The sequence below is a fragment of the Mixophyes fleayi genome, chromosome 4 (genome assembly GCF_038048845.1).
Source record: "Mixophyes fleayi isolate aMixFle1 chromosome 4, aMixFle1.hap1, whole genome shotgun sequence".
NCBI lineage: Eukaryota > Metazoa > Chordata > Amphibia > Anura > Limnodynastidae > Mixophyes > Mixophyes fleayi.
The window spans coordinates 211,316,057-211,342,292 of NC_134405.1; the positions used below are offsets into that span (position 1 = coordinate 211,316,057).

At 40.6% G+C, this 26,236-nt stretch overlaps 2 protein-coding genes across 2 annotated transcripts in view; both read right to left on the minus strand.

The window, feature by feature from the left end:
• The window catches only part of SYCP3 (synaptonemal complex protein 3), a 746,653-nt gene that overhangs the window by 342,351 nt on the left and 378,066 nt on the right, over positions 1 to 26,236 (minus strand). The window lies entirely within an intron of this gene.
• Positions 18,868 to 26,236, minus strand: part of NUP37 (nucleoporin 37) — a 48,258-nt gene continuing 40,889 nt past the window's right edge. Inside the window, exons 6-10 of the mRNA XM_075205311.1 lie at positions 23,550 to 23,640; positions 22,949 to 23,130; positions 20,889 to 20,939; positions 20,147 to 20,240; positions 18,868 to 19,696 (exon numbers count right to left, since the gene is read on the minus strand). Coding sequence (XP_075061412.1) covers positions 19,583 to 19,696; positions 20,147 to 20,240; positions 20,889 to 20,939; positions 22,949 to 23,130; positions 23,550 to 23,640 — 532 coding nt within the window. The 3' untranslated portion in view covers positions 18,868 to 19,582. The remainder of the gene's footprint in view (positions 19,697 to 20,146; positions 20,241 to 20,888; positions 20,940 to 22,948; positions 23,131 to 23,549; positions 23,641 to 26,236) is intronic.

The following is a 26,236-nucleotide window of genomic DNA, read 5'->3' on the forward strand; positions in this document are numbered from 1 at the left end:
CAGGTGCAATGAGGTAAATTACAGGAGTCCTGCCAGCAGGTAACAGCAGTAGTAAATTCAGCATACAGCGTGGAACTACAGGTACCAGATGAAATGAGGTAAATTACAGGAGTCCTGCCAGCAGGTAACAGCAGTAGTAAATTCAGCATACAGCGTGGAACTACAGGTACCAGATGAAATGAGGTAAATTACAGGAGTCCTGCCAGCAGGTAACAGCAGTAGTAAATTCAGCATACAGCGTGGAACTACAGGTACCAGATGAAATAAAGTAATTTGGCAGGAGTCCAGCCAGCAGGTAACAGCAGTAGATTTAGCCTAGACCAAGGCAGACTGAGTAACACGAAGATCAGGCAATGAGCCCATAACCTTGGGAGGTTCATATAGTGCTCCAGGACCAATGAGGTTTAGGGAGTGGTCCAGATCACAGTAGCCAGGAACACCTGTGAAAGTAATGTCTCTGAAAGAGAAGCAAGCAGAATCATGGTTCTTAAAGGGAAAGTCACAGAGCCGGGACCTGACTATAGGACCGGCGTGTGACAATGTTAATGAGGGTGAGATCCCCAGTTAAAGGACAAATACATATGTGGGGAGGGGGAGTGGAGGACCTCCACAACAGGGAAAACAAACATGTTTACTAAAGATCATAAATCACCAGTGGTCAACAATTGGAAGGACAGGACTTGTGTAGTCTCAGCTCAACTCCCTAAGAAGATACCACATGGTAAATTCAAACAATTTGAAAATATTCTGTTGAACAGGGGCTGTTAATGATTCAATGTTTAATCCACACTTTTTTTATTAAACCATATATCAGTGTAGCTTTCCTGTCTAAATAAAAAATATCTAATATTGCTGTCTGAAGTTCGCCCAAGATTGGAGGAACCAGGGATGTCTATTGTCTTAGGATCAGCTGTTTGGCTACAGTGACAATTATTGTTAGGGCAGGAAGTAACTCAAGGGAGAGTAAAGCATTCTTCCAGGCATCAAAATTAGCGAGGAGTGGTTTTCTAGATGCAGTCACGTGTATTTTGAAACTATGATTAATGAAAGTTTTATTCCAAAACTTTTTTTTTTTCATTTAAGTAATTTTAAGTAACTTAAGTATTTTTTATTTATAAAATTTTGCAGCAAAGTTAACAGTGGATTAAGCAATATCACACTATATTTTAAGTACTCTATTCATGTATGTATTATTTACTTTACAGTGCTACACTATGTTTTATATTTTTCATGATAATTTTTATGTGAAATAAGAAGAAAGAATGGAGTAAGAAAAAAATTAAGAGGATTTCACTAATAATTTAAGTATTTATATATTATATATTCTTTTTATTATTCACTTTATTGGGCACACAAATAGTGCTGGATATCTTTACATATTACTTAATTTAACATAAGACATTAGGAATGATCATAATAGATAGATACATAACAATTAGAATAACATAATTCTGTGAGGAAACATAAGGTAGCACTTACAACAAACATCAAGGCAATCTTTATTGACTCGATAAGAAACACTACCATGTATTTCTCATCCTTGTTTAACACAAAACATTCACTACTGTATACTTATTATTGCTGAATGTTGAACACTACTCTGGCAGAAAAGTAATTCCCTTTCTACTTTTATATTGATGCATTCAGTTTATCTAATTAAAACTATTTGCAATCTGCGAAGTCTGCTACATGTCTCATATAATTTGAGAGGGCAAAGATACAAAGATGTATCGAATAAAATCAAAGATAAAAACATGAGGTGGGTGCCACACCGCCTCCTAATCTATCTTGCCCACTTTTCTCTGACTATCCTCTCTTTTCTGTCTCTTCTTTCTTCTATTCTTATAGTTAAAACTTGGTCAATATCAAAACTCTTTTTATTATGATATACAATGATTGTATTAGTCCCTGAACATGCATAACCTGATTGTAACAGATTTTGTCTTGGACTAATGCTCATTATTGACCTTCTCAAAAATAAAACTTTAAAAAAAAACAAAAAAACATGAGGTGGGACAGTTTCACATTAAAACTGCAACTCAATTATATTTATGTTCTATGTCAAATTTCTTTTATACAGTACTGATTAGGTCAATGAAAATGGAAAAGCATTATATTTTTATTACAGAAAACACATAAAAGAAAATATAATCAGAGAAGAGATAAAATTTACATTATAAATAATATTTGCCAGTTTATGCAACCACATTTTACAATGAGAATTAAGCGGTCCAGCATTTAGGTATAAAAACCAAGAAAGGCAAGCTGATCTCTCTACCCAGTCAGTGCCCAACATCACCAACATTAAAGACTACTGCTAGGCAAAATGGTACAGCACAGCTTGTAGTAGACACAGTGTAAACAATTGTTCTCTTCTGTCCCTGAGTTTAGAGATTGGTTTCTTTTGTAGCGAATGAAGGCATTGTCCCTGTGTGGCCCTGACAGCTTGCACTGTTATAAACTGTCAATTTATATCCCTTTAACAATCATGTAAGGAACCTAAGAGAAAGGAAGACTGGTACTTCACATTACACTTGCTGTTCTCTTAAGAGACTAAGGGCTAGATTTACTAAACTGCGGGTTTGAAAAAGTGGGGATGTTGCCTAGAGCACCAATCAGATTCTAGCTGTCATTTTGTAGAATGTACTAAATAAATGAGAGCTGGAATCTGATTGGTTGCTATAGGCAACATCCTCACTTTTTCCTCAACAGTAGCATCTGTTAAACGGGTTATCCTCTTTTGCAACATTGACACACAACTGCCAGTGAAAACATACCTCCTATGAAGCAGGGCCAAAGCCAGATTACAAGTCCTGCCTTACATAAGATATTGTCTATTTACAAGTCAAATCAAATAAAGTCCTTGAGAAAGTTGCTTTGAGGGCACATAAACAACCGTAGTGCATTATGATACACAACAGTGGGCATTTTTGCCCACTGTTGTGTATCATCTTTGCCTAAAGATGAGTATGCAGTTTTATATTCATGATGAAACTTTATATACTTTATATTATTCACCTGACACCCACAATGCTATGTATATATACACTGATCAGCCACAAAATTAAAACCACTGTCAAGTGAAGAACATTAATTATCTTGCTGCAATTTAACCTATCAAGGGGTGGGATATATTCGGCATCAAGTGAACAGTGAGTTCTTGAAGTTGAAGTGTTGGAAGCAGGAAAAATGGGAAAGCATAAGGATCTGAGCGACTTTTACAAGGGCCACATTGTGATGGCTAGATGACTGGGTAAGAGCATCTCCAAAACAACAGGGCTTGTGTGGGGTGTTCCCAGTATGCAGTGGATAATAGCTAAAAAAAAGTGGTCTAAAGAAGGACAACCAGTGAACCGATGTCAGGGTCAAGGGCACCCAAGGATCATTGATGTGCATGGGGAGCAAAGGCAAGCTCGCCTGGTCTAAACCCACTGTAGCACAAATTGCTTAAAAAGTTAATGGTGGCTATGATAGAAAGGTATTAGACCACACTGTGAATCACAGCTTGCTGCTTTTGGGGTTGAGTGCCAAAGACCAGTCAGGGTGCCATGCTGACCCGTCCACTGCCGAAAGTGTCTACAATGGGCATGTGAGCACCAGAATTGGATCATGGAGCAATGGAAGTAGGTGGCCTCGTCTGATGAATCACATTTTATTTTACATCATGTGAATGAACGGGTACTTCCTTAACCTGGAGAAGAGATGGCTCCAGGATGCAAAATGTGAAGAAGGCAAGCAGGCTGAGGCAGTATGATGCTCTGGGCAATGTTCTGCTGGGAAGCCTTGGTCCTGCAATTCATGTTGATGTTACTTTGTCACGTACCAACTACCTAAACATTTTTGCAGACCAAGTACACCACTTAATGGCAACGGTATTCCCTGATGGCAGTGGCTTCTTTCAGCAGGATAATCTGCCCTAGCACACTGCAAAAATTGTTCAGGAATGGGTTGAGGAACATGACAGAGCTCAAGGGGTGGAATTTTATAAGCTTACAAAATAAAATATGGTCATAACTTTCCAACCAATAGTGAGAACGTTAAATCCCTGAAAGGTCAACTAGAAGCACAACAGCTTATATTTATTAAACCTATTTTGCAGTGCCAAGCAATGACTGAAGCATTCTTTCGTATTGTAATTATTTTAGTGAAGAATAAGAAACCTTTTTGAGATGGAGAAATGTTGAAGCAAGCTTTCCATGATGCTGGAAATGTTTTATTTGATAAATTGAAGAAAAAAAGTGAAAATATACAAGAAATTAATGACATACCTCTATCTCTTCAAACTATAATGAAATGGGTGGAAGCAATGGGTGATGACTTGCACAACAAAGTGTAAAGAGAAATAGATAATTGTTATTTTACTTTGCAGTTTGATGAATTCACAGATATAGTGGATACTTCTTGGGTGATTATGTTCACAAGAATGGTATTTCTTGAATTGAATTACAAGTAGAAACTTTTGACTATAATAGCTATAAAATGAAATAGAAGAGGTGAAGACATTTACTAAGAACTAGTTTTGGCTAATGAAACAAGCCTTCCTCTTCAGAAACTGGTGTGAATTGCTACTGACGGGGCCCAGACATTGTTGGTAAGAACAATGAGTTTCTTGCACTCTGCCCCCAAAAAAATTACGTTTCCAGATTTTGCCACAATATATTGTTATACATCACTGTGCGCTAAAGTTTTAAATATTATGGACATTACTACCAAGATAGTTAACTCAGTTCGTCCAAGGAATTTATGAAGACCACTTTTCCGGACTCAGTTGGAAGAAAAGGAGTATGAAGATCTGTTGTTGTATAATGTCAGGGGACTTAATCGGGGGCAGTTCTTAGAAAGATTCCAGTATCTCTGGCCTGAAATAACTGGGATTTTGGAATCACTTGGATAAGGAACATCTCTCTGCAAGATAAATCATGCTTGTCTAAGTTAGCTTTGACAGATTTAACAGCTCATTGCAATGCCCTCAACCTTAAACTTAAGGGAAAGAATAAAACAATTATCCAATAAGTTCCTTAAATGCTTTCAAATCAAAATTGCAGTTTCTAAACTCACTGCTTGAAAAGAGAATTTTAAGGAACTTCCCCAATTTCTCATAAGTTGTAGAAATAAATGTTGAAAGGTGCTGCAAATATGATACATTCTGTACTGAAGTACAAAATCTTTGTCAGGAACTAGAGTTGAAATTTCAGGATATCTAGCAGCATGAGCGCACCCTAGTTTTCTTGCCATTTCCATATGGTAATGCCAACATTAAAGACATTTCTGCAACAAACTCCTCCATGTTCCATATGTATCCATCAGATTTAAGGAAAATGTTAAGAAATACTGAAGCTGCAATGTGATATTCCTCTGAAAGCAAGAACTTCCGCAAATAATTTCTGGAATTTACTCCATGAAGAATAGTCAATCAATAGGTCAATCAATAGCTCTTCATTTGACAGCAATTGTTTTGGGATCAAACTACCTTTGCAAAGCACCATTCACCCAGATAAAGATCATTAAATCAAGATACAGAAGCTGTCTGACTGATGAACATTTAAAATACTGCCTTCACTTGTGCCTCAGTAATTCTGAGTCTGTCACTCATCAGACCCGATGATCTACGGGCTCCCCACAGCCACTTACCTTCTCCGTGACAGCTGTATTCCTCCAGAATGGATGCAGCGGCTCTCCTGACTGGGCGCCATCTTGCCAAGTTGTCTGCGCATGCGCGAACCAGCATTCTTCCCCATCCATTCTGTTTAGCCAATCAGCTGGTTGGTTCTTCTATTTAACACACCTCCTCCACTTGTATGTTGCCAGATCTTCAGGTCTCATCTCTCGTTCAGACATCCTGTACCCTTTGATCCTGTTTGCATCCTGCCTCCAGTGTCTCCTGTATATTGGTCTGCAGACTACTGTCTCCTGTGTGTCATCTCCAGTATCTAGTGGTAACACTTCACTATTGCATCCTGTCTTCAGTACCTCCTGAGTACCGGTCCACAGACTGTCGCACCCTGTGTGTCATCTTCATTTTCTAGTGGTAACGCTCTCCAGGAACTGCAGTCATTCTGATCTTGCTTACCTGTATTACTCCTATTTCTGTGTCTCTGGTTCTCATCTCAGTCTCTCTCAACACCTCCTAAGAAACCATCACCTGTGGGTTGGGAGCCGCGAAGTCCAAATTCCCTTGCGGGGGTCCCTGGCAAAAACTTCCCTCTCCATTAGACTCGCGTCTCTTGGGGGGTAGCACCAATTTGAGCAGATCGTACGGGCATTCTACAGAAGTTTGTGAACGAGACAGTAAGATCTGGCCCAATATGGATCCCGACTGGGAACCATCCACAAAAGATATTCTGCAAAATCTGGTAGGCAGAGTTGAGCAGCAAGATGCCACCCAGGTTCAACTATTCCAGTGCCTACAAGCCTTACTTGTCCGCGTAGATACCCTGCAAGCTGAACTTCCCACTCCCCAGCGGCTGCAGCTCCAGCTCATTCAGCCCCAGTGACTTCTACTCTGAGATTGCCTTTTCCACAAAAAATTGATGGTTAGCCAAAGTTTCAGTGCTCAATCCAGTTTGAGCTACTTCTGCAAAATTTTCCCTTGCTACTTTCTGGTCTATCTTCTGCCGTCCCTCTAAATCCCCGGTAGGTGCCGGCTGTTTCTTCGTGGCTAAAAAAGATGGCAGTCTGAGACCCTGCATCGACTACCGTGGCCTGAACGAAATCACAGTCAAAAACACTTACCCGCTGCCTTTGATTTCTGTCTTGTTTGATCAGCTCAAGTCTGCTACCATTTTCTCTAAGATTGACTTACGGGGTGCTTATAATCTCATCCGCATCGGACAGGGAGATGAATAGAAGACCGCCTTTAATACCATCTCTGGGCATTATGAATATTTGGTGATGCCATTTGGATTGTGTAACGCTCTGGCAGTCTTCCAGGATTTAATCAATGACATCATGCGAGAATTCCTGGGTAAGACCGTGGTGGTTTATTTAGATGATATTTTAATTTATTCGCAGTCCCTGCCTCAGCACCGCCAACAGGTTCGGGAAGTTCTGGAGAAGTTACGTCAACACCACCTCTACGCAAAATTGGAGAAGTGCGAGTTCGAAGTCTCCAGGGTGGCCTTCTTAGGCTATATTATTTCTTCATCTGGCTTCTCCATGGACCCCAGTAAAGTCCAAGCAATCCAAGACTGGGTTCTTCCTACTAACCTCAAGGCGATCCAAAGGTTCCTTGGTTTCGCCAACTATTACCGGAGGTTTATACGCTCCTTTTCCTCCTTGGTGGCCTCTATTACCGCCCTCACCCGGAAGGGCGCCGACCCAACTAATTGGTCTTCGGAGGCATTGGCGAGCTTTTCTGCCCTTAAAGTCGCTTTCACATCTGCACCCATTCTTAGGCATCCAGATCCTGAATTTCCACTCATTGTGGAAGTAGAAGCCTCAGATGTAGGAGGAGGTGCCATTCTCTCTCAAAGAGATCCTCAAAGCAAAAAATTGCACCCATGTGCATATCTGTCTAAGAAATTCTCATCTGCTGAAATTAACTACGATGTGGGGAATCGAGAGTTATTGGCCATCAAGTGGGCCCTCGAAGAATGGCGGCATTGGTTAGAAGGAGCTTCTCACATTATTACCATCTTCACTGACCATAAAAACCTTCAGTATATTCAGACCGCCAAAACTCTAAATCCTCGACAGGCCCGCTGGGCTTTGTTTTTCACCCGATTCAACTTCCTTAACACTTACCGTCCAGGATCAAAATATACTAAGGCTGATTCTCTGTCTCAGAGTTTTATGGCCTCCCATCCTCAGGCCCCTGACCCGCAACCAATAATTCCCTTGACCTCCATTCATGTCGGTCTAACTCAGGATTTTGGGGCCACACTCCGCCACTTCCAGAAAATTGCTCCAGCTCAGACACCTACTGATAAATTGTTTGTCTCGGTTCATCTGAGGAAGTCGGCCCTCATTGAATGCCACGACAACCGCTCAGCAGGTCACCCCGGTATCCAGAGGACCATAGAAATACTTTCCCGCTGGCTTTGGTGGCCCACCTTGTCTTTGGATGCGGAAAACTATGTTCGTGCCTGCCCAGAATGTGCCAGGAACAAGTCTTCCAGAATCCGTCCTCCAGGTCAACTTCTGCCCTTGCCAACTCCAAACAGGCCATGGACCCATATTTCCATGGACTTTGTTGTCGACCTCCCTTTGTCCTCGGGTCATAACACCATTTGGGTAGTTGTTGACCAATTCAGCAAGATGGCACATTTTATACCCTTGCTCAAATTGCCGGATGCCAGAAATTTGGCCACTTTATTTATTACTCATATCTTCCGTCTCCATGGCCTTCCAAAAGACAGTCTCGGACCGAGGGTCCCAATTCATTGCACAATTTTGGAGGTCTTTCTGCAATTCCCTCAGAATCAAAGTTGGTTTGTCCTCAGCTTACCACCCTCAGTCAAATGGTCAGACGGAAAGAACCAATCAATCTTTAGAGCAATTTCTGCGCATATACATTTCCAAGCTTCACGATAATTGGTCCTCCCTCTTATCCTTGGCAGGGTTTGCTTATAACAATGCTTGCCACTCTGCAACACATACCTCCCCGTTCTTCTGCAACTTTGGGTTCCACCCGAAAGCAAATTCTCTCTCCTCTGCTGTTAACATTGGTGATCCTGGAACACTTGCCTTCACTGCCAGATTGAAGTCAATTTGGAAGAAGGTACATTCCGCTCTGTGTCAAGCCTCTCTTAGGTCTAAAACCTTCGCTGATCGCCATCGTGGTCCATGTGTATTAAAAGCAGGAGATCGTGTATGGTTATCCACACGGAACATCAAATTGAGACAACCCTGCAAGAAACTTGGTCCTCGATTCATCGGGCCATTTTTGATTGAGAAGAAAGTAAACCCAGTGGAATTCCGACTCAAACTACCACCATCTTTAAAAATTCCCTGTACTTTCCATTGTTCTCTTCTGAAAAAAGCCGTTGCTCCCAGCAAACACAGTCAATCTTCCTCTAAAAGACCTCGGCCTCTGCTTATTAATGGAGACCGCGAGTTCATCATTGAAAAAATTCTGGACTCAAGGAAGGTTCAAGGGCAGGTCCAGTTTCTAGTCCATTGGAAGGGTTACGGCCCAGAAGAGCGAACTTGGATACCCCAGAAGCGTCTCCACGCTGAGAAACTACTTAAAGAATTTTTTAGGAGGTTTCCCACTAAGCCTGGATGTCGGGGTTCCTTGACCCCTCCTCAAGGGGGGGGGGGTACTGTCACGAGCCGGGGCGGCCGCGGGCACCGCTGCGACTCAGTTCCTGCTTCCTCTGACATCCCGGCTGTTGCTATGGCAACCGGGACGTCACTTCCGGAAATCCGGCCCGACCGTTGCCAGGGCAACGGCTGGACGCCGGGAACTTTACCCAGGATTAACTCCGGATTTTGCTGCTTTCGCTTGTGCACCTGACCTTTCGCCTGTCCCTGGATTTCGTACTTGTGCTAGTGTCCTTTTGACCTTGGAGCTCTTCCTCACTTCGGCCTGCCTATCACTCACTCCTGGGTTCTCCTTTAAGTCAGTACACGTTGCTCGACCCTCGGTCGGTCCGCAGCCAAATCTGTCCCCACCACTAGGGGCTCCAGCGAATACCGGGCCTTCAGAGTAGTTCCCGAGTTTCACTGTACTGGCTTGGGAGTTCCTAACAGTATGGACATTGCTGCGGGAGACACGCTGGTCGCGGTTCTCGGTGAGAGCAACCAGTGAAGCGTAGATGGAAAAGGAGTCAGGCGGTCCGGGTCAAGCTGTGCTATCAAAAGGTGCCAATAGGGAAATCCGAAAACGAGGTCAAATAACTAGCCGGGTCAGGTACTTGGAACACAGGAGACAGGAGGAAGGTCAGAAACGTAGCCGGGTCATTCACGTGGAACACTGGGAACAGGAGAGCAGTCAAAGCTCATAGCCGGGTCATACACTGGAAGGCACAGGAGACTCTGAATATATAGTACTGGAGCGCAGGAGTACAGGAGACCTAATACTCTGGCACTCATTAGGTGCCAGAGCTGGGTATTTATAGGGAAAGGAGGCAGAGCTATCTATTGGAGGTGGTGACGCTGAACACAACAGCCGGAGACTGAGGGTAGCGTCCCTTTGCTAGGCAACGGGACGCGCCGCTGATGAGGACCCGGAAGTGCGTCTGGTTGCCTAGCAACCAGACGCTTGCAGGCGGAGACAGGTGCCCGTCCCTGTGCGGGAAACGCGGCACAGGGACGGCGCCTGACACAACCTCTTCTACTCCATTCTTTATTGTTCATGGTCACCATCCAAACCTTCCTAGGTTTTCAACCCTCCCATCCACCCAGATGCCTGCAGTCAACATCTTTCATCAGGATATTGTCGCCATTTGGGCTCAAACCCTTAAATGTCTCAAGAAGTCCTCCTCCCATTGCAAACACTTTGCCGATAAGAAATGTTGTGCTAATCCTCCGTTGAAAATTGGCAATAAAGTATGGGTATCCACAAAGAACATTCGTCTTAGAGTACCATGCATGAAATTTGCACCTCGATTTATTGGGCTCTTCAAAGTACTCGAGATCATCAATCCTGTATCTGTAAAATTGAAGCTGCCTGCTTCTCTCCGCATTTCATTATTAATCGCTTTTCATCAACCAGGGTATCTCCTCCACCTTTCCCTGCCACGCATAGTGAAGAATTCGAAATTAGTCATATTCTGGACACTAAGACCTTTCGTGGAAGGCTCGAATATCTTGTGGATTGGAAAGGCTTTGGTCCTGAGGAACGTACTTGGACAGATTATTCTGATGTCCAAGCTCCTCTCCTGGTTAAGAGGTTTCATTCTAAAAACCCTAACAAACCTAGTCTTAGCTGCCCAGTGTCCACCTTTAAAAGGGGAGGTACTGTCACTCATCAGACACACTGATCAATGAGCTCCCCGCTGCCACTTACCTTCCCCCCCTGCAGCTGTATTTCTCCAGGACGGATGCCGTGGCTCTCCAGACTGGGCATCATCTTGCTGGGTTGTCTGCATATGTGCAAATGGGCATTCTTCCCCTATAAATTTGTTTAGCCAATCAGCTGGCTGGTTCTTATATTTAACACACCTCCTGCGCTTCTATGTTGCCAAATCTTCAGGTCTCATTCAGACGTCCTGTACCCTTTGATCCTGTTTGCATCCTGCCTCCAGTGTCTCCTGTATATCGGTCAGCATACTATCACACCCTGGTGTGTCATCGTCACTGTCTAACGTGGTAACTCTTTGCAGACAGTTGCATCCCGTCTTCAGTGTATCGGTCCAGACTACTACCTCCTGTGTGCCATCTCCACTGTCTAGTGGTAGCACTCTCCAGGACTTCAGTCATTCTGATCCTGCTTACCTGTATTACTCCTATTTCTGTGTCTTTGGTTCTCATCTCAGTGTCTCGCTTGACACCTCCTAAGAGAACCGCGGCCTGCAAGTTGGTAGCCGCAAAGTCCAAACACCCTTGTGATGGTCCCTGGCGAAAACCTCCCTCTCCGTTAGACTTTGCACCTTTTTTGGGGGGAGGGGGGGGGGGGGGTAGCACCACTTCAAATAGATTGTACGGGCAATTTCCAGACCTTTGTGAATGTGACAAAACATTCAATAAGTTAATCGCAATATAAGCAGTGTCATGCAACAACTTCACAGTAGGAGTGAAAAACAACTTCTAATTATGTTAAAATACATAGGTTTGACTACATCACCCTACTGCACCATGTGATTTAATGGCATATTAACACGGGATTGAAAAAAATGGGTGGATATTGAGAACGCCATGACCCTGGAGGCCCCAGTGTACTATCTACCCTGGTTGTCTGGGATCCACAAACCTGCCTTAGCATATGAATGTCCCATGATTTGATTTACTCTCACGATTTGGGATTCTGTGTACACTCTTTTAAAATTGGCTCCATTGACCCCAGTATGGAGACACCCCCAGTTCTCACCAGGTAATAAAGAGTCCATGAATGTACCCTGGAAATCCAGGAAAATAAAACAGTTTCTCCACATAATGGGTGAATTTCGCCTGACCACATTTGCAGATCCTTCGGCGAGAGACGGCCTTCCAACACCTTTGCATTTTTTGTATTTACAGATCCGTAGCTCTATCTATTCCCAAACGGACACAAGAAACTCCAACAACTACCACCCTTTGAGAGCCTCTGTATTTATTATTTGGGGTGCAGAGGAAATATATCTATGTATTGATTTCTCCTCACGCCAGACCTACCCCCTTATGGATTCCCACAAGGAGGCATGGGGGGGGGGGGGGGGGGGGGGGGGGGAGTCCTCGAGATGGTCAGCAATTCGGAAACGTGTCACGATGGCATCCGCTAATGCGAGTGTTAGAGAAATGGCTTATAAAATGTATTTGAGATAATACCTAGTCCCACCCAAGCTCCATTGTGTTTTCCCAACCACATCAGACAGGTGCTGGTGAAGCTGTGGTGTACAGGGTACTCACTTACATATCTAGTGGGACTGTCCCATTATTCACAGCTGTTCATTTCCCCAGGGACCCCGCAATATTTTTGCTCAACAAAGGTTAACCAAGCTTGTAAACTACATATAGCCCAAGCTTGGAAAAAGACACTCCCTCCTACCAAACCATAATTGATAGCGACACCCTTCCCAAATTTCACAAGACATGGACCCCATGGTACAGACTTCACGGCTCTCCCGTTCCAGGTTGCATGTAAACACGAATGCCTGGACCTCCCCCTATCGGTCTTCCCCTCCCACTCATTTGTGTACCTCTCCCCCTCCTTTTCTCCAGGTCCTTCTTCTATTCTTTTGTTCTTTACACTATTATTGGAAAACCCGCTTTGTTGTACTTAAAAATGTTAACAAGATCTAATGAGGAACCAATTTTATGTTATACACATTGAACATGTTTTACATTGTTGCCTTTTGAACAAAGTGTGAAAATAAAGTGATTACAAAAAAAAATACATGTTTGATGTTATTTTACATTTCATTGTCTAGATAGCGAAGAAACATCTCTTTATATATTATGATAGATCACAGACATTTTTTGGTCTTTGTAGTAGATCACCAAGCCCAAAAGTTTGGCCACCACTGGTATAGGGCATACTTTAGTCATCTGAGGGGGCTGCAGACAGAGAGGATGAGGTATTTACAAATAAATGTAAGACATTCACATTACCGCTGCTTCTACACTTCGTAGTATTCCAAATTGTTTGGGTAAGAGCAGGTGATGGGTAGAGCAACTCACTTTGATGCAAATTAATGGGAATTACTGTGTAATGTCAATGTAAACAGAGCATGCACTCTGTTCTGTGAATAGGAAGTTGGTAATGGCAGACAGGTTTGACTTAAAACTCACCTCAAAACAGTTAAATGGAATGGACACAGATAATGTGTTCCCATTGAAGGACAGACCTCATTTCATTTTGAGACACAGGATTGTTTAAAATGAGATAAAAAATAAAATAAAAAAATGCTCCTTTCTGCCCTTTTAAGGGATGTTTTGTCATTTCCACCACACAAAAGGGCCCTCATTTTGCACCAGCTCACTGCTGGTGGAGATCATGGAGGTAGATTTACTAAAATTTCTAAATAGGAAAAGTAGAGGTACAGCAACCAATCACATTTTAGCTATATTTATCTAGTGCAGTCTAGCAAATAACTAAAATCTGATTGGTTGCTATGGGCAACTCCTTCATTTATCCTTTTTAGAAGCTTTAGTAAATCTACCCCCAGGTCCTGTTCTAATGGTACACAAAATTGCCACCTATAATAAAAAGGACAGTCCCCATGCCTTAGTAAAAAGCCTAGAGCCTCTATGGTGGGATGTTTAGGGCCTGCAACATCCCCCCCCCCCCCCCCCATATATTCTTCCCCTCCAAGTGGATACCAGTCCTGCACAGAAAAGTGTTGGGGGTCTTTGCGGTCGGGTCTACAGTAGGGCAGTATACTGAAAAGCTGTTTCAAGACCTCTTTCCCTTAAACCAAAAAGGGTGAGAAACATACACAATTTTAAAGTAATCTTTAATTGAATAAAAAGACTCCACAAAAATAACTTGTTCGCCACTTTATTAAATAAAAAAAAGTGTTCTTTGCTTGATCCAATGAAAAAACAAAACAAAACAATAATGTGAAACTCCCCATAAAAAATAAAAAATATGCTGCAGCCCACTGCCACTGACCAATGCTAAAAACCCACATTTTCCCATGCTGGCTGCTTGTAAATTATAGGTTGGTGAAGGGGAATCCCTGCCTTTATCATTTAGTGTCAGTCAGATGTAGTAAGTGTGTAAGTCAATCTCCAATGAAAACTAACATTTAAAAGTAAAGAACATTTCTAAAAACAACTTGTGAATAAATTTTCATATATAGCGAATGCTTTATTTCTATGTTCTGCTACACTTACACCATGCCTTCTCTGACTATGTCATGATTTATAATAGAAATTTAGTAGATTTATAAAAATAAATTAAAAATATATGTAATCATTATCATCTAGGATTAATATTGCTATAAAACAATTGTAATTTAGAGTTCTGATAATTGCAGTTTTTGGCCACTGCATAGCGATGAAAGCATCTTTTGTATTCAATATTTAGCTGTTATTTATATGAAAAGCACACAAGCAATCCTTATGATCAGCAAATTTGCTCCTGTATGACTATTGACTCAGGTGTTCAACTTTTTATGAATGTACTAATTTTTTTACATTACATATTTACTATGAGCACAATAAAGCAAAAATAGTACAATTACTTCTTTTTACATAATATTTCCACTTCTGCATTTCAGGTGATAGAAAGACTCCTCTCTTTGCATTCAGAGCTTCAACTATGTGATCGGATATAAGTTGCAGTCACTATGACAAAAAGGTCAACTATAAGAAATGTCACATAAAGGACATATAATATATAGAATAAACGTTATTCTCACAAACAGGGACAGGCATAGAAAGAGATTTGCCTGATGGCAGCTATATTGCAAGTGCTTGCTTGGCTTGGAAAATGTAAAATGTGTAATATATGTAACATAAAGTTACAATTTTAACAAAGAATGACATTTCAGTCATCACAAGAAATGTAGGTTAAATGGTTCTCCTCCAATATATTTTAATTCTCTTCAGCTCCCCAGTAACGCCACCCTTTATTTGTTACCTTATATCATCAGAAAAATTAGAGGATATCCCTGGACAATGCACACTCTACACGCCGCCATTTATCGATGCCAAGCACCAACATGGTGTTCAATACAAGGGGCCCCGCCCTTTCCTGCCTTTAGTATATTAGACAAGATGATACTGGAAGGGAAGAGAATGCATTACGGTGGAATGGTGGACAGCATGCAGGCAATGGGGTATTTTTATTATTTGCCCTGGTATTGTTGGAGGACACTAAAAGAGTTTGCTTTGCAGATTAAAATAATTGGTCTGCTGCTGCCCTGTATTCAACCTACGTCTTTTATTGCTTCTATTTTGTTTCAGACCTAGGGGTAGAATTACTAAAACTTCTTTCAAAAAAGAGGGCAGCTGTTACCCATAGCAACCAATCAGATTCTAGCTATAATTTTCTAGACAAATGATAGCTAGAATCTGATTGCTATGGGCAACACCCCTTTTTCTTTTTAGATATCTTAGCAAATCTACCCTTTGATCTTCTCTCACCTAACGACAGTACAAATGACCATTACATCAAAATGACTGTACATAACTAAACATTTCATTAACAGGTATGTGAAGTTACTGTCCAGGACACAGTTAACATCAAAAATTGATGAATTTAAATTTTATATGAATCCAGATCGTAATAAGTGTATCATGTGTTTCTTATTGGTCAGTTATAGTGATCACCAAACATGTCCCATAAAAACAAATACATACCCAAGAAACATAAGGAACAATAACAAAGAATACAAAAGACAGTCATGGTTCCAAATGGGTGAAAGGACAAGTTGGAAAGTTATGAAAATAACCACCAGAAAGTAGAGAACAAAGTGTATGCAATTAAGTCAATGTATAACAAAATATAATTTGTGTCCAACATTAAATTAAAAGACACATCTGTAAAATATCACTAAATTAAAAGCAGGCTTTGCACAATATTCAACACAAATAGGACATAGGCTGCCAACAAGCATAACTTTCAAATGCACAATTTGTTGATCAGTGTAGCTTTTTAGGTTAAATACATATACAGTAGGTGAAATAAGTATTGAACACATCATCAACATTTTTTTCAGTAAGTATATATTTAATGTGGCTATTGTAATGAAATTTACACCAAATGTCAGCAACAACCCTTGCAATCCACACATGCAAAGAAATCAAACCACAGATGCCCATAAATTAAGTTTTGTGTAATAATGTGAAATGACACAGAGAAAAAGTATTGAACACGCTTCCTGAAATTTATTTAATACTTTGTACAAAAGCCTGTGTTGGTAATATGACAGCTTCAAGACGCATCCTATATGGAGAAACTAGTCACATGCATTGCTCAGGTGTGATTTTGCCCCATTCTTCAATGCAATTAGTCTTCAAATCTTGAAGGTTTCCATAGGCTTCTTCTATGAACTCTGATCTTTAGTTCTTTCCATAGATTTTCAATAGGATTCAAGTCAGGTGATTGTCTGGGCCATTCTAGCAGCTTTATTTTCTTTGTCTGAAATCAGTTGAGAATGTCCTTGGCTGTCTGTTTGGGATCATTGTCTTGCTGAAATGTCCACCCTCGTTTCAACTTCAGCATCCTGGTAGATGGCAGATTTTAATCAACAATGCCTTGGTATATTTTTCCAATCACCCTTCGTTCAATTATATGCAGTATGCCAGTACCATGTGCAGAAAAACAGCCATGATGTTCCCACCTCCAAACTTCAGTTTCTATGATGTTTATGGGGTCATGTGCAGTGCCATTTCTCCTCCAAACATAATGTGTATTATGACATCAAAAGAGTTCAATTTTATTCTGATCTGACCACACTATATTCTGCCAGTATTTCACAGGCTTGTCCAAATGTTGTGCAGCAAACTTTAAAAGAGCTTCAATATGTTTTTTCTTCAGCAAAGGAGTCTTGCATGGTGAGCGTGCATACAGACCATGGCGGTTGAGTGCATTACTTATTGGTTTCTTTGAAACAATTGTACCTGATAATTCCAGGTCTTTCTGAAGCTTTACACAAGTGATCCTTGGTTCTTGGACAACTCTTCTGATAATTCTTTTCACTCCTCTGTCAGAAACCTTGCGAGGTGCACCTGGTCATGGTCGGTTTATGGTGAAATGATGTTCTATCCACTTCCGGATTATGGATTATGGCCCCAACAGTGCTCACTGGAACATTCAGCAGATTAGACATTCTTCTGTTACCAATGCCATCAGTATGTTTTGCAACAATAAGGTATCGAAGGTCTTGAGAGAGCTCTTTTACCCATTCTTGTGCGACATCTTCGTAATGAGACACCTCATATATAGGTCATCAGTTGTGGCTGAACCAGCTGGCAGGATGGATTTCTAATTACTGGTAGATTTCAGCTGGTGTCTTGGCTTTCCATGCCTTTTTGCACCTCCCTTCATGTGTTTAATACTTTTTCTTGGTGTCATTTCACATTATTACACAAAACTTAATTTATGGACATCTACGGTTTGATTTCTTTGCATGTGTGGATTGCAAGGGTTGTTGCTGACATTTGGTGTAAATTTCATTACAATAGCCACATTAAGTATATGTTTACTGAGTAAAATGTTGATGTGTTTAATACTTATTTCACCTGCTGTATCTATACTTAAATTGTCACTTTGATACACTACCATCAACCTTTGTTTTATCATCCCAAGTTAGGCCTTATAACTTATACTTTTGCGATTGCCTTATTCTATTTATATTTTCTGGAGTTTAACTGCCAAGTACTCATTAAACCCACATACCTTAGAATATCAATAAAATGGCAAGAGGGTAAGTGGTCTTCTTTTTTGGATCTCCATAAATAAAAATGATTGACACAAACCCCCACCCCCCCTACCCCCCCACAAGGTAGTCATACTGATGTTGCTCTAATCACATCACAATGTCTAGTGTGAACACTGGCAATAAACATGTCACTAAACGATTTATAGTGAAATGCAACATAAATAAAAAAATCACTAACTTACTAAACAAAACTTTAATTCAAAGAGGAAATATAAAGTTGACCAAATCTAGAGCACTAAATGTTCAAACCCCAACACCCCTAACAAACTTATCTCACAAACTGTGTAACAACCCTACGTGTCTTTTTATACACCTCTGTACATTCTACAAATGTTATTACTAACCATTATTTATATAGCGCACCAACATATTATGCAACGCTTTCCAGAGACATTTAATTATCAGGTCAGTATGTTTTTGATTGTGGGAGGAAGTTCAGAGTATACCCATGCAAACACAAGGAGAACATAAAAGCTTCTCACAGATGGTGGTTTGGTTGGAATGCAACCTATTGACCCAACGTTATGAGACAGCAATGCTAAGCACTGTGCCATCCCATGTTAGGAGTCTTAAAGAGTACTTTAACCTTAAAAAAGTGTATGTATTATGCCTAGCACAGTTCAATGTATATAGTAGACATAATTGCATATGGTCTCTGTGGTGGCTATAAGCAAATTTAGGGCATTGTGTATGCAACAACTTTCCTCAAGATTTCTGGTCCTTTTACAGACCTAATTAAGCTCCCCTGCTTAATGATCTGTACAAATGAGGGCACACATATCCCTAGTCACAAGATAACACCACAAAGGTATGGTAATGCAGGAGTATTATCACACTTTAATACGACCGACAGGTGAGCTCTGGAAGTAGATTTCCCAACATCATAAAAACTAGGTAATCTTTTAACAAGACTTTTATTCATTCATCCATTAATATGTACACTACAAAAATACAAAATTAAAAAATACTGTATAGGGTCACTTTAACAGTGTGCATAAACTGCTTACAGATACAGAACATATATATCACTGTCTACATTCCTTAGAATATGGTGCCACAAGATCTATAAACAGCTTTAAACACAATGTTTTCATGACCAGATACTGTGCCTGAAAGAGATTTATGGCAACATCCAGCTGGTCCAAAAGGCCTAATTAAACATGACCCTGGCAAAGCAGATGTATGCACTTGTTCTATACTGCAGTTCTGACATTATTGTGAAATGGGACAGACTAGAATGACTCCTTTATTGCTTCCATCTAGACTCAGTTTGTTTTGGCACTTAAGAGTGCTGTCTGAATCTAAAAAGACCTGGGAATAAGTGAGGAGTACACGCTGAGTCCATCAAGGAAAATAACATTAAATTTATAGGTAACTGTCTCATTGATCCTCAAAGTCAATGCAATTCTTTGTGGATCATCTTTACCCTCTGTCAAGCATAAGACTAACGGCAAACTCTTTCATGTTGTTTCTACTACATTTCTTTAGTTAAACATGTCATTTTAACTTTAGCATGGAGTTACAGTGACCTTTTCTGAATTGTTTCTGAAAATAAATACAGTAAAAGCAGATGTTTATACAAAGTTTATACTCTTCACCACCCTGTACAGTTACATTTCGGTGAGCCAGAAGAAAAGCTTGCGGTAACCTCCGATTACACAGAGAGGCAATGACCTGTGCCAGCTGAGTCCAGATCCCACAGGAGCAGAGCCAATGAGGATGGGCTAAAACAGATAAAAGACGGCACATGGTAAACGTCCACATTGGAAATTGCTCTATACACACACACATATATATATATAATATATATATATATATATATATATATATATATATATATATATGTGTGTATGTATATATTGGTGTTAAATTGATGTCTAAATGTATGCTACATGTTGGTGTAGGCTGAGTTCCAGTCTTTCGTGGTGTTTTCTCATTTAAATGGGGATCTAATGCAAGGTAATATGCTATATAATGAGGCATGGAGGGCAATGTATACAAATTGACAGAATCTGGAGTAAAATCCTTACTTACTAGATTAGTTATCATTCCTTATTTTTACATTTACTATGTTACAGTATGTTTTCTGCTACTTTCACTTTTTTTTTTTTTTTAACACGCCTGCATGAAGATCGTTGTCTTCAAACAAAACAATATTTGTCACATGGACTTACATGAGGATGCCCTAAATGATGGATGAGAAGTTGGCTGTTCATCTTTCCTGGACATCCCGTGGTTGCAAACAAGTTTTCATTGCATTTGGACCACCTAGACAAAATAAATACATTTACAAGAGAATATATCTCAAATAACTAGTGTGTTTATACGGACCAAAGCATGCTATCTGCCCAATTCCTTCTCTTTCAGAAGAGGGAGCTTCTTTACCTTGTACCACTCTGGGGCAGCACACAAGTCTACGCAAGCTTGCGGTCTCCTAGTTAACATTATTGTTTTGCACAGACCAGTAGATTCACATACACACATAAACTGGTTCATGGCGAGTGATGTCACTGCTAGAGTTAGTGAATATGTTATGCTTTGCCACTTGAGTTTTTTGTGCTATAAATTTTTCCTTTTGCCCACTGTTTAGGTCGTTTCTAGCCAAGTTAGGAATACTCCTGCACTTTTTACCAAAGCTACAAAAGCAAAACTAGACCATCAATGACCAGTACATGGTACCTTCATATATAAACATTTTATTATTTAAAACTATAGTTCCTGGAATTTTAGTTCTCATGTTTACATAAATAGGATGACTAAAAATAAATTCATTACAGAGCTAAACAACAGTGCAGATCTAAGGGGAATGCAGTATGACTGCATTTTCAAGTTATGAATTGGGTTAGAAGGCTAGATGGAGAATGGGGTTTAGGATAAGTGAAAACAAAAAGTAAAACTAGAACAATATATAAGCACCTGAAATATCTTGCTCTGTCAGCATGTACAGGCTTATTGTCTTGAGGGTAGCTAAAATGAATACAAAAATGTTATTCCAGCTTATAGTAATCATGCATATATTATTTTATAATAAATTGTGATGCATATATTTAAAAAAAAAGTAGTACTGTAAAAGTTTGGGGATCATATATTAATATATACATATATTGTAGGCATACACTACTATTCATAAGGAGCTGTCACAATTATTGCTTTTAAACCGTGTAACAAATGTATAATTGTGAAAATATGTAAAATTAGCACAATATAGGTATTCTGGATGTAAGTGAATCAAATGACAGTGTGGTTCAGAGGAAACGAAGAAATATATATATATATATATTAATCATAAAGACAACTATTTGGTGCTCACTATTGCAGTTTATCATTTACAAGTGAAGTGCTTCTATAGCACTAGGTATGACGTGCTTACACTGATAATTTGGTGGTATAATAGCTCCACTTTCCTTCTCTTTTCTATAGAATTTCACTTTATAGAATATATAAGCGTACACTAGAATAGCCTTTCTATATTAACTATTAATGGTGCTGCTACAGCCTCTGACCACTCCCTTGCCAATCAATCATATAACTTCATTTATCCAGAAATACTATACCCAAAATCCCTCCAGTGTTTCCCTCTTACATTATGTCACAGAAGTGGATCCTGTGAAAACCCTACAAGAGGCGGAGCACCCAGACCCCAAAAGCTCTTTTACATCTTTGGGATCTATTCAAAAATGACTTCTCTCTCACAAGCATGGTGGACATTACTATTATATTTATAAACTTTTCTGGCACTTTTTTTGCAACACTATTTTAGTCAGAGTTGTAGGACTTTTAAATTTGTCCAAGCTATAGCTTAATCACCTTGCATGTGTCAGAGCACAACAGAACTTAGGCTATAGTCAATTCATCATCTTACCTCTATGTCTGCCTGTATTATCCAGAATTTTTTTTATTACTGTGTTTGTTCCCACTTATAAAGTGCTATGAAATTTAGTGGCACTATATAAATAAATGATGATAATGATGATGTGCTAGGGCACAACAAAATTTAGGCTATAGTCAGTTAATGAGAAGGGTGAAAATGTGCCAGCTTCTTGTGATGTGACTGCTGGCTGTTTAGTGACTATTCATGCTCTCAACATCACACATCAACACAGACCTACAATTTTGGTCAATAGGGGCTAGAGTGAGGTGTTTGTGGAGGGTGTGCTGAATAAATTAGTGAATTTTTTTAGATTATTATTATTTTTTATTTATAGGGCGCCACTAGGTATCCGTAGCGCCGTACAGGGACAGACAGAAACACGATACAGGGTGAGACAGCACGGTACAGTTAACATAAAGCACAGTAACTCCGAAGCTCAATGTACAGCTAGATGAGAGGTGAGAGCCCCAAGCGGGGTAGAGAGGGGTATAAGGGCAGGAGGACCTCGTGGAAGAGACATGGAGCTGGAGAGCAGAGTTAAGGTGGTGGAGAATAGAAGGAGAGGAGGCCCTGCTCGAAGGAGCGTACAATCTAAGGGGAGGGTAGGACGGACAGAGACGCAATGGTAGGAGGAGGGAATGGGGAGAACAGAGGCAGAGACGGAGAGGGGGGAAGAGGAGAATGGACAGGAGGGAGGTGAGAGGGGGACGGGAGGGAGGGCAGGAGTGGGAGGGGGGTAGGGGGAGACTGGGAGGAGGTCAATTAGGTGGGGGACTGGAGGGCTTTAAGGAAGAGGGGGGTTTTTAAGGCACGTTTGAAGCTGGACAGGTTGGGGAAAGTTCTGATGGAGCGGGGGAGCTGGTTCCAGTGGAGGGGGGCAGCGCGGGAGAAGTCTTGGATGCGAGCATGGGAGGATGTAACCAGGGGGATTAGATTATGTTCTTGAAAAACAATCTATTACTATGCAGCCATCTTTATTTACAATTATGGACTTGATAGGTCCACTTAAACTTTAAACAGAAGAGCATGTGTTTGTAGCATCAGAATTAACAAGTAAAGACAATAAAGATTATAAAGGTAACATTAAAAGTTGGCAAACACTAACCTGGAGCTAGGCATCTCCCAAATTACCCAGTCATTCCCTGCAACTGCTCCTACTCTGAATGTATTTTTTAAGCACCAATCTGCAGACATAAGAGGCACTTGCATGGACTCAAGAGACAGAATGGCTTGATTTGTTGTCAAGTCATAGAAACGTATGGTGCCAGTTTTCTCCGCTACCATTAGCTGGAGGAAAGGAATAATATTGGTTACTTAGACATACACATCCTTAACATTAAAACATATATTTCACACAAAAAAAAAAACACTTAAAAAGGTGATACTTCCATATAAGCAGGGAATACAATATGTATGGCATTATGTGAATCTAGTTGGGCTTTCAAGGTTGAGACATAGCAGAGTGAGGTAAGTGTGTGTTTTCCATGCTGAAATCTGGCAGAATATTGTACCGTAATGGCCGTGATATGCTTTTATCCCATTACTACTTTAGTGTTTTGAAAAAATAAATAGCTGAATAACTGCATGTGCTGAAATACACCATTCTACTTATTGCATGAACAACTATTTGTAGCATAATGTAAATATTCTTGTTAAGCACAAAATGTGCTCTAAAGCAGTTACATTAAACACAGAAAAGTGGATACCTTGAAAGCTTCTTCTGGATGCCAAGCCACACTCATCCCTGGGGAACTCAGCATAAACATTGCAATTTGGTTTCCTCCTAAATCCCAGATTCTAAAAGATAAGACAAAAAAAAAAAAAGATAAAAAGGCATACTATGTTATACATAGATAAAACACATATATGTATGTATCATCATTATCAACATTTATTTATATAGCGCCAGCAAATTCCGTAGCATTTTACAATTGGGAACAAACATTAATAAGACAATACTGGGTAATACATACAGACAGAGAGGTAAGAGAACCCTGCTCACAAGCTTACAATCTATGGGACAATAGGAGTTTGAAACACAAGGGCATGTGCTACATCATATTGCACACTGGACCAGCTAGAATGCAAAGGTAAAAGTATTGAGTGGGCTGTGTGTGTACCAATGTTGGTCAGAGGATTGTTGTCTTGTGTTAGCTGTGTAGAGGGTGGTAATAGGGGAGATTAAGATGGTGGTTCAGGAATATCATAAGCTTGTCTGAAGAGGTGGGTTTTCAGAGAACGCTTGAAGGTTTGGAGACTAAAGGAAAGTCTTACTGTGCAAGGGAGGGAATTCCACAAAAGTGGGTGCAGCCCGAAAAAAGTCCTGTAACCGAGAATGGGAGGATGTGATGAGAGTGGAAGAGAGACGCAGATTTTGTGCAGAACGGAGGTGTTGAGTTGGGAGATATTTTGAGACAAGTGAGGAAATGTATGTCGGTGAAATTTGGTTGACGGCCTTGCATGTTAGTAGAAAAATTTTATATTGGATTTGTTGAAATACAGGCAACCAATGTAGAAACTGACAGAGTGGCTCAGCAGAGGAAGAACGGTTAGCAAGGAAAATCAATCTAGCTGCTGTGTGCATAATAGATTGTAGGAGTTCAAGTCTGACTTTGGGAAGACCAGTAAGGAGGGAATTACAATAGTCGATGCGGGAGATGATGAGTGCATGAATGAAGGTTTTTGCAGTGTCTTGTGTCAGATATGTGCGTATTCTGGAAATGTTCTTTAGATGTATGTAACATTATTTAGATATGGAGTTGATGTGGGGAATAAATGATAGTTGTGAGTCAAGGATTACACCTAGGCAGCGAGCTTGCGGGGTGGGATTTATGGTCATGTTATCAACAGAAATAGAAATGTCAGGCAGGAAGCTTCTGTTTTTGGGTGGGAATATTATTAATTCAGTTTTTGAAAGATTAAGTTTAAGTTGGCGAGAAGACATCCAAGATGAGATGGCAGAAAGAGTCAGAAACGCGAGACAACACAGATGGTGAAAGATCAGGAGAGGATAGATTTGTGTATCATCCACATAGAGATGATACTGAAATCCAAAGGAGCTTATTAGTTTTCAAAGAGAAGTGGTGTAGATAGAGAATAGCAGAGGTCCTAGGACTGAGCCTTGCAGTACTCCAACTGATAAAGGAAGCGGAGCAGAGGTGGATCCAAAGAAATTAACACTGAAAGAGCGATTAGATAGGTAGGATGAGAACCAGGATAAGACAGTGCCTTCAAGACCTAGGGATTGTAGCGTTTGTATGAGGAGAGTGTGGTCAACAGTGTCAAATGCAGAAGAGAGATCCAGGAGAATTAGAAGAGAGTAATGGTTTTTACTTTTTGCTGTGATTAAATCATTGAGAACCTTGGTCAGAGCAGTCTCTGTGGAGTGTTGAGAGTGAAAGCCTGACTAAAGAGGATCCAATAAGTTGTTTGCTGTAAGAAAGTGTGTGAGGCGAGTGTAGGCAATTCTCTCAAGAAGCTTGGAGGGAAATGGGAGGTGAGAGATAGGGCGGTAATTTGCGAGAGTTTGGGTCAGAATTTTGTTTTTTTAAAATGGGAGTAGTCACTGCATGCTTGAATATAGATGGAAAAATACCAGTAGAAAGAGATAGATTACAGATTTTAGTTAGAGGGGGAATGAGCACAGGAGACAGGGATCTACCAATTTTTGAGGGAATGGGATCAAGAGGACAGGAAGTAAAGTAGGAAGATGAGAAGAGAGTAGAAACTTCCTCTTCATTTGTGGGATCAAATGAAGAGTGTCAGAGGGTGCTACAAAGGAATTCAGCTGATTGCTTGTCGAGGGAGATGATACCATTTCAAGTCTGATCTTATCTATTTTGTCCTTGAAATAGGAAGCAAGATCCTTGGCACGGATGGTAGTTGGAGGATTTGGGGCGGGTGGATTCATAAGAGATGTAAATGTGTTAAAGAGGCGTTTGGGGTTAGAAGCCTGAGCATAGATGAGAGATTGGAAGTATGTTTGTTTTGCAGTGTCCAGGGCATTTCTATAGGAGTGGTAGATACCAGTATATGTGATGAAATCATTAGAGGTACAAGATTTACGCCAGTGACGTTCTGCTTTACGAGAAAGTTTTTGTAGAGTTCGTGTTACCTTAGTCTGCCACGGTTGGCAACGAAGTCTATGCGGAGTATGTAGTGTCGCTGGAGCCACTTGATCAAGGGCAGTTGCAAGGGTTTGGTGAAAATGAGGTACTGCCCGATAAGGGGAGGAGAATGTAGAAATTGGGGAGAGAGGGTGTTGGAGAGAGGTGGAAAACTGTTGAAGATCAATAGAGTTGATATTCCTGCGGTTGTGAGGAGGCTTGGAAGAGTTAGACACTAGGGAGGGTAAAGAACTGGGGGGTGAGCCAGTAGCTAATAAGGTGATGAT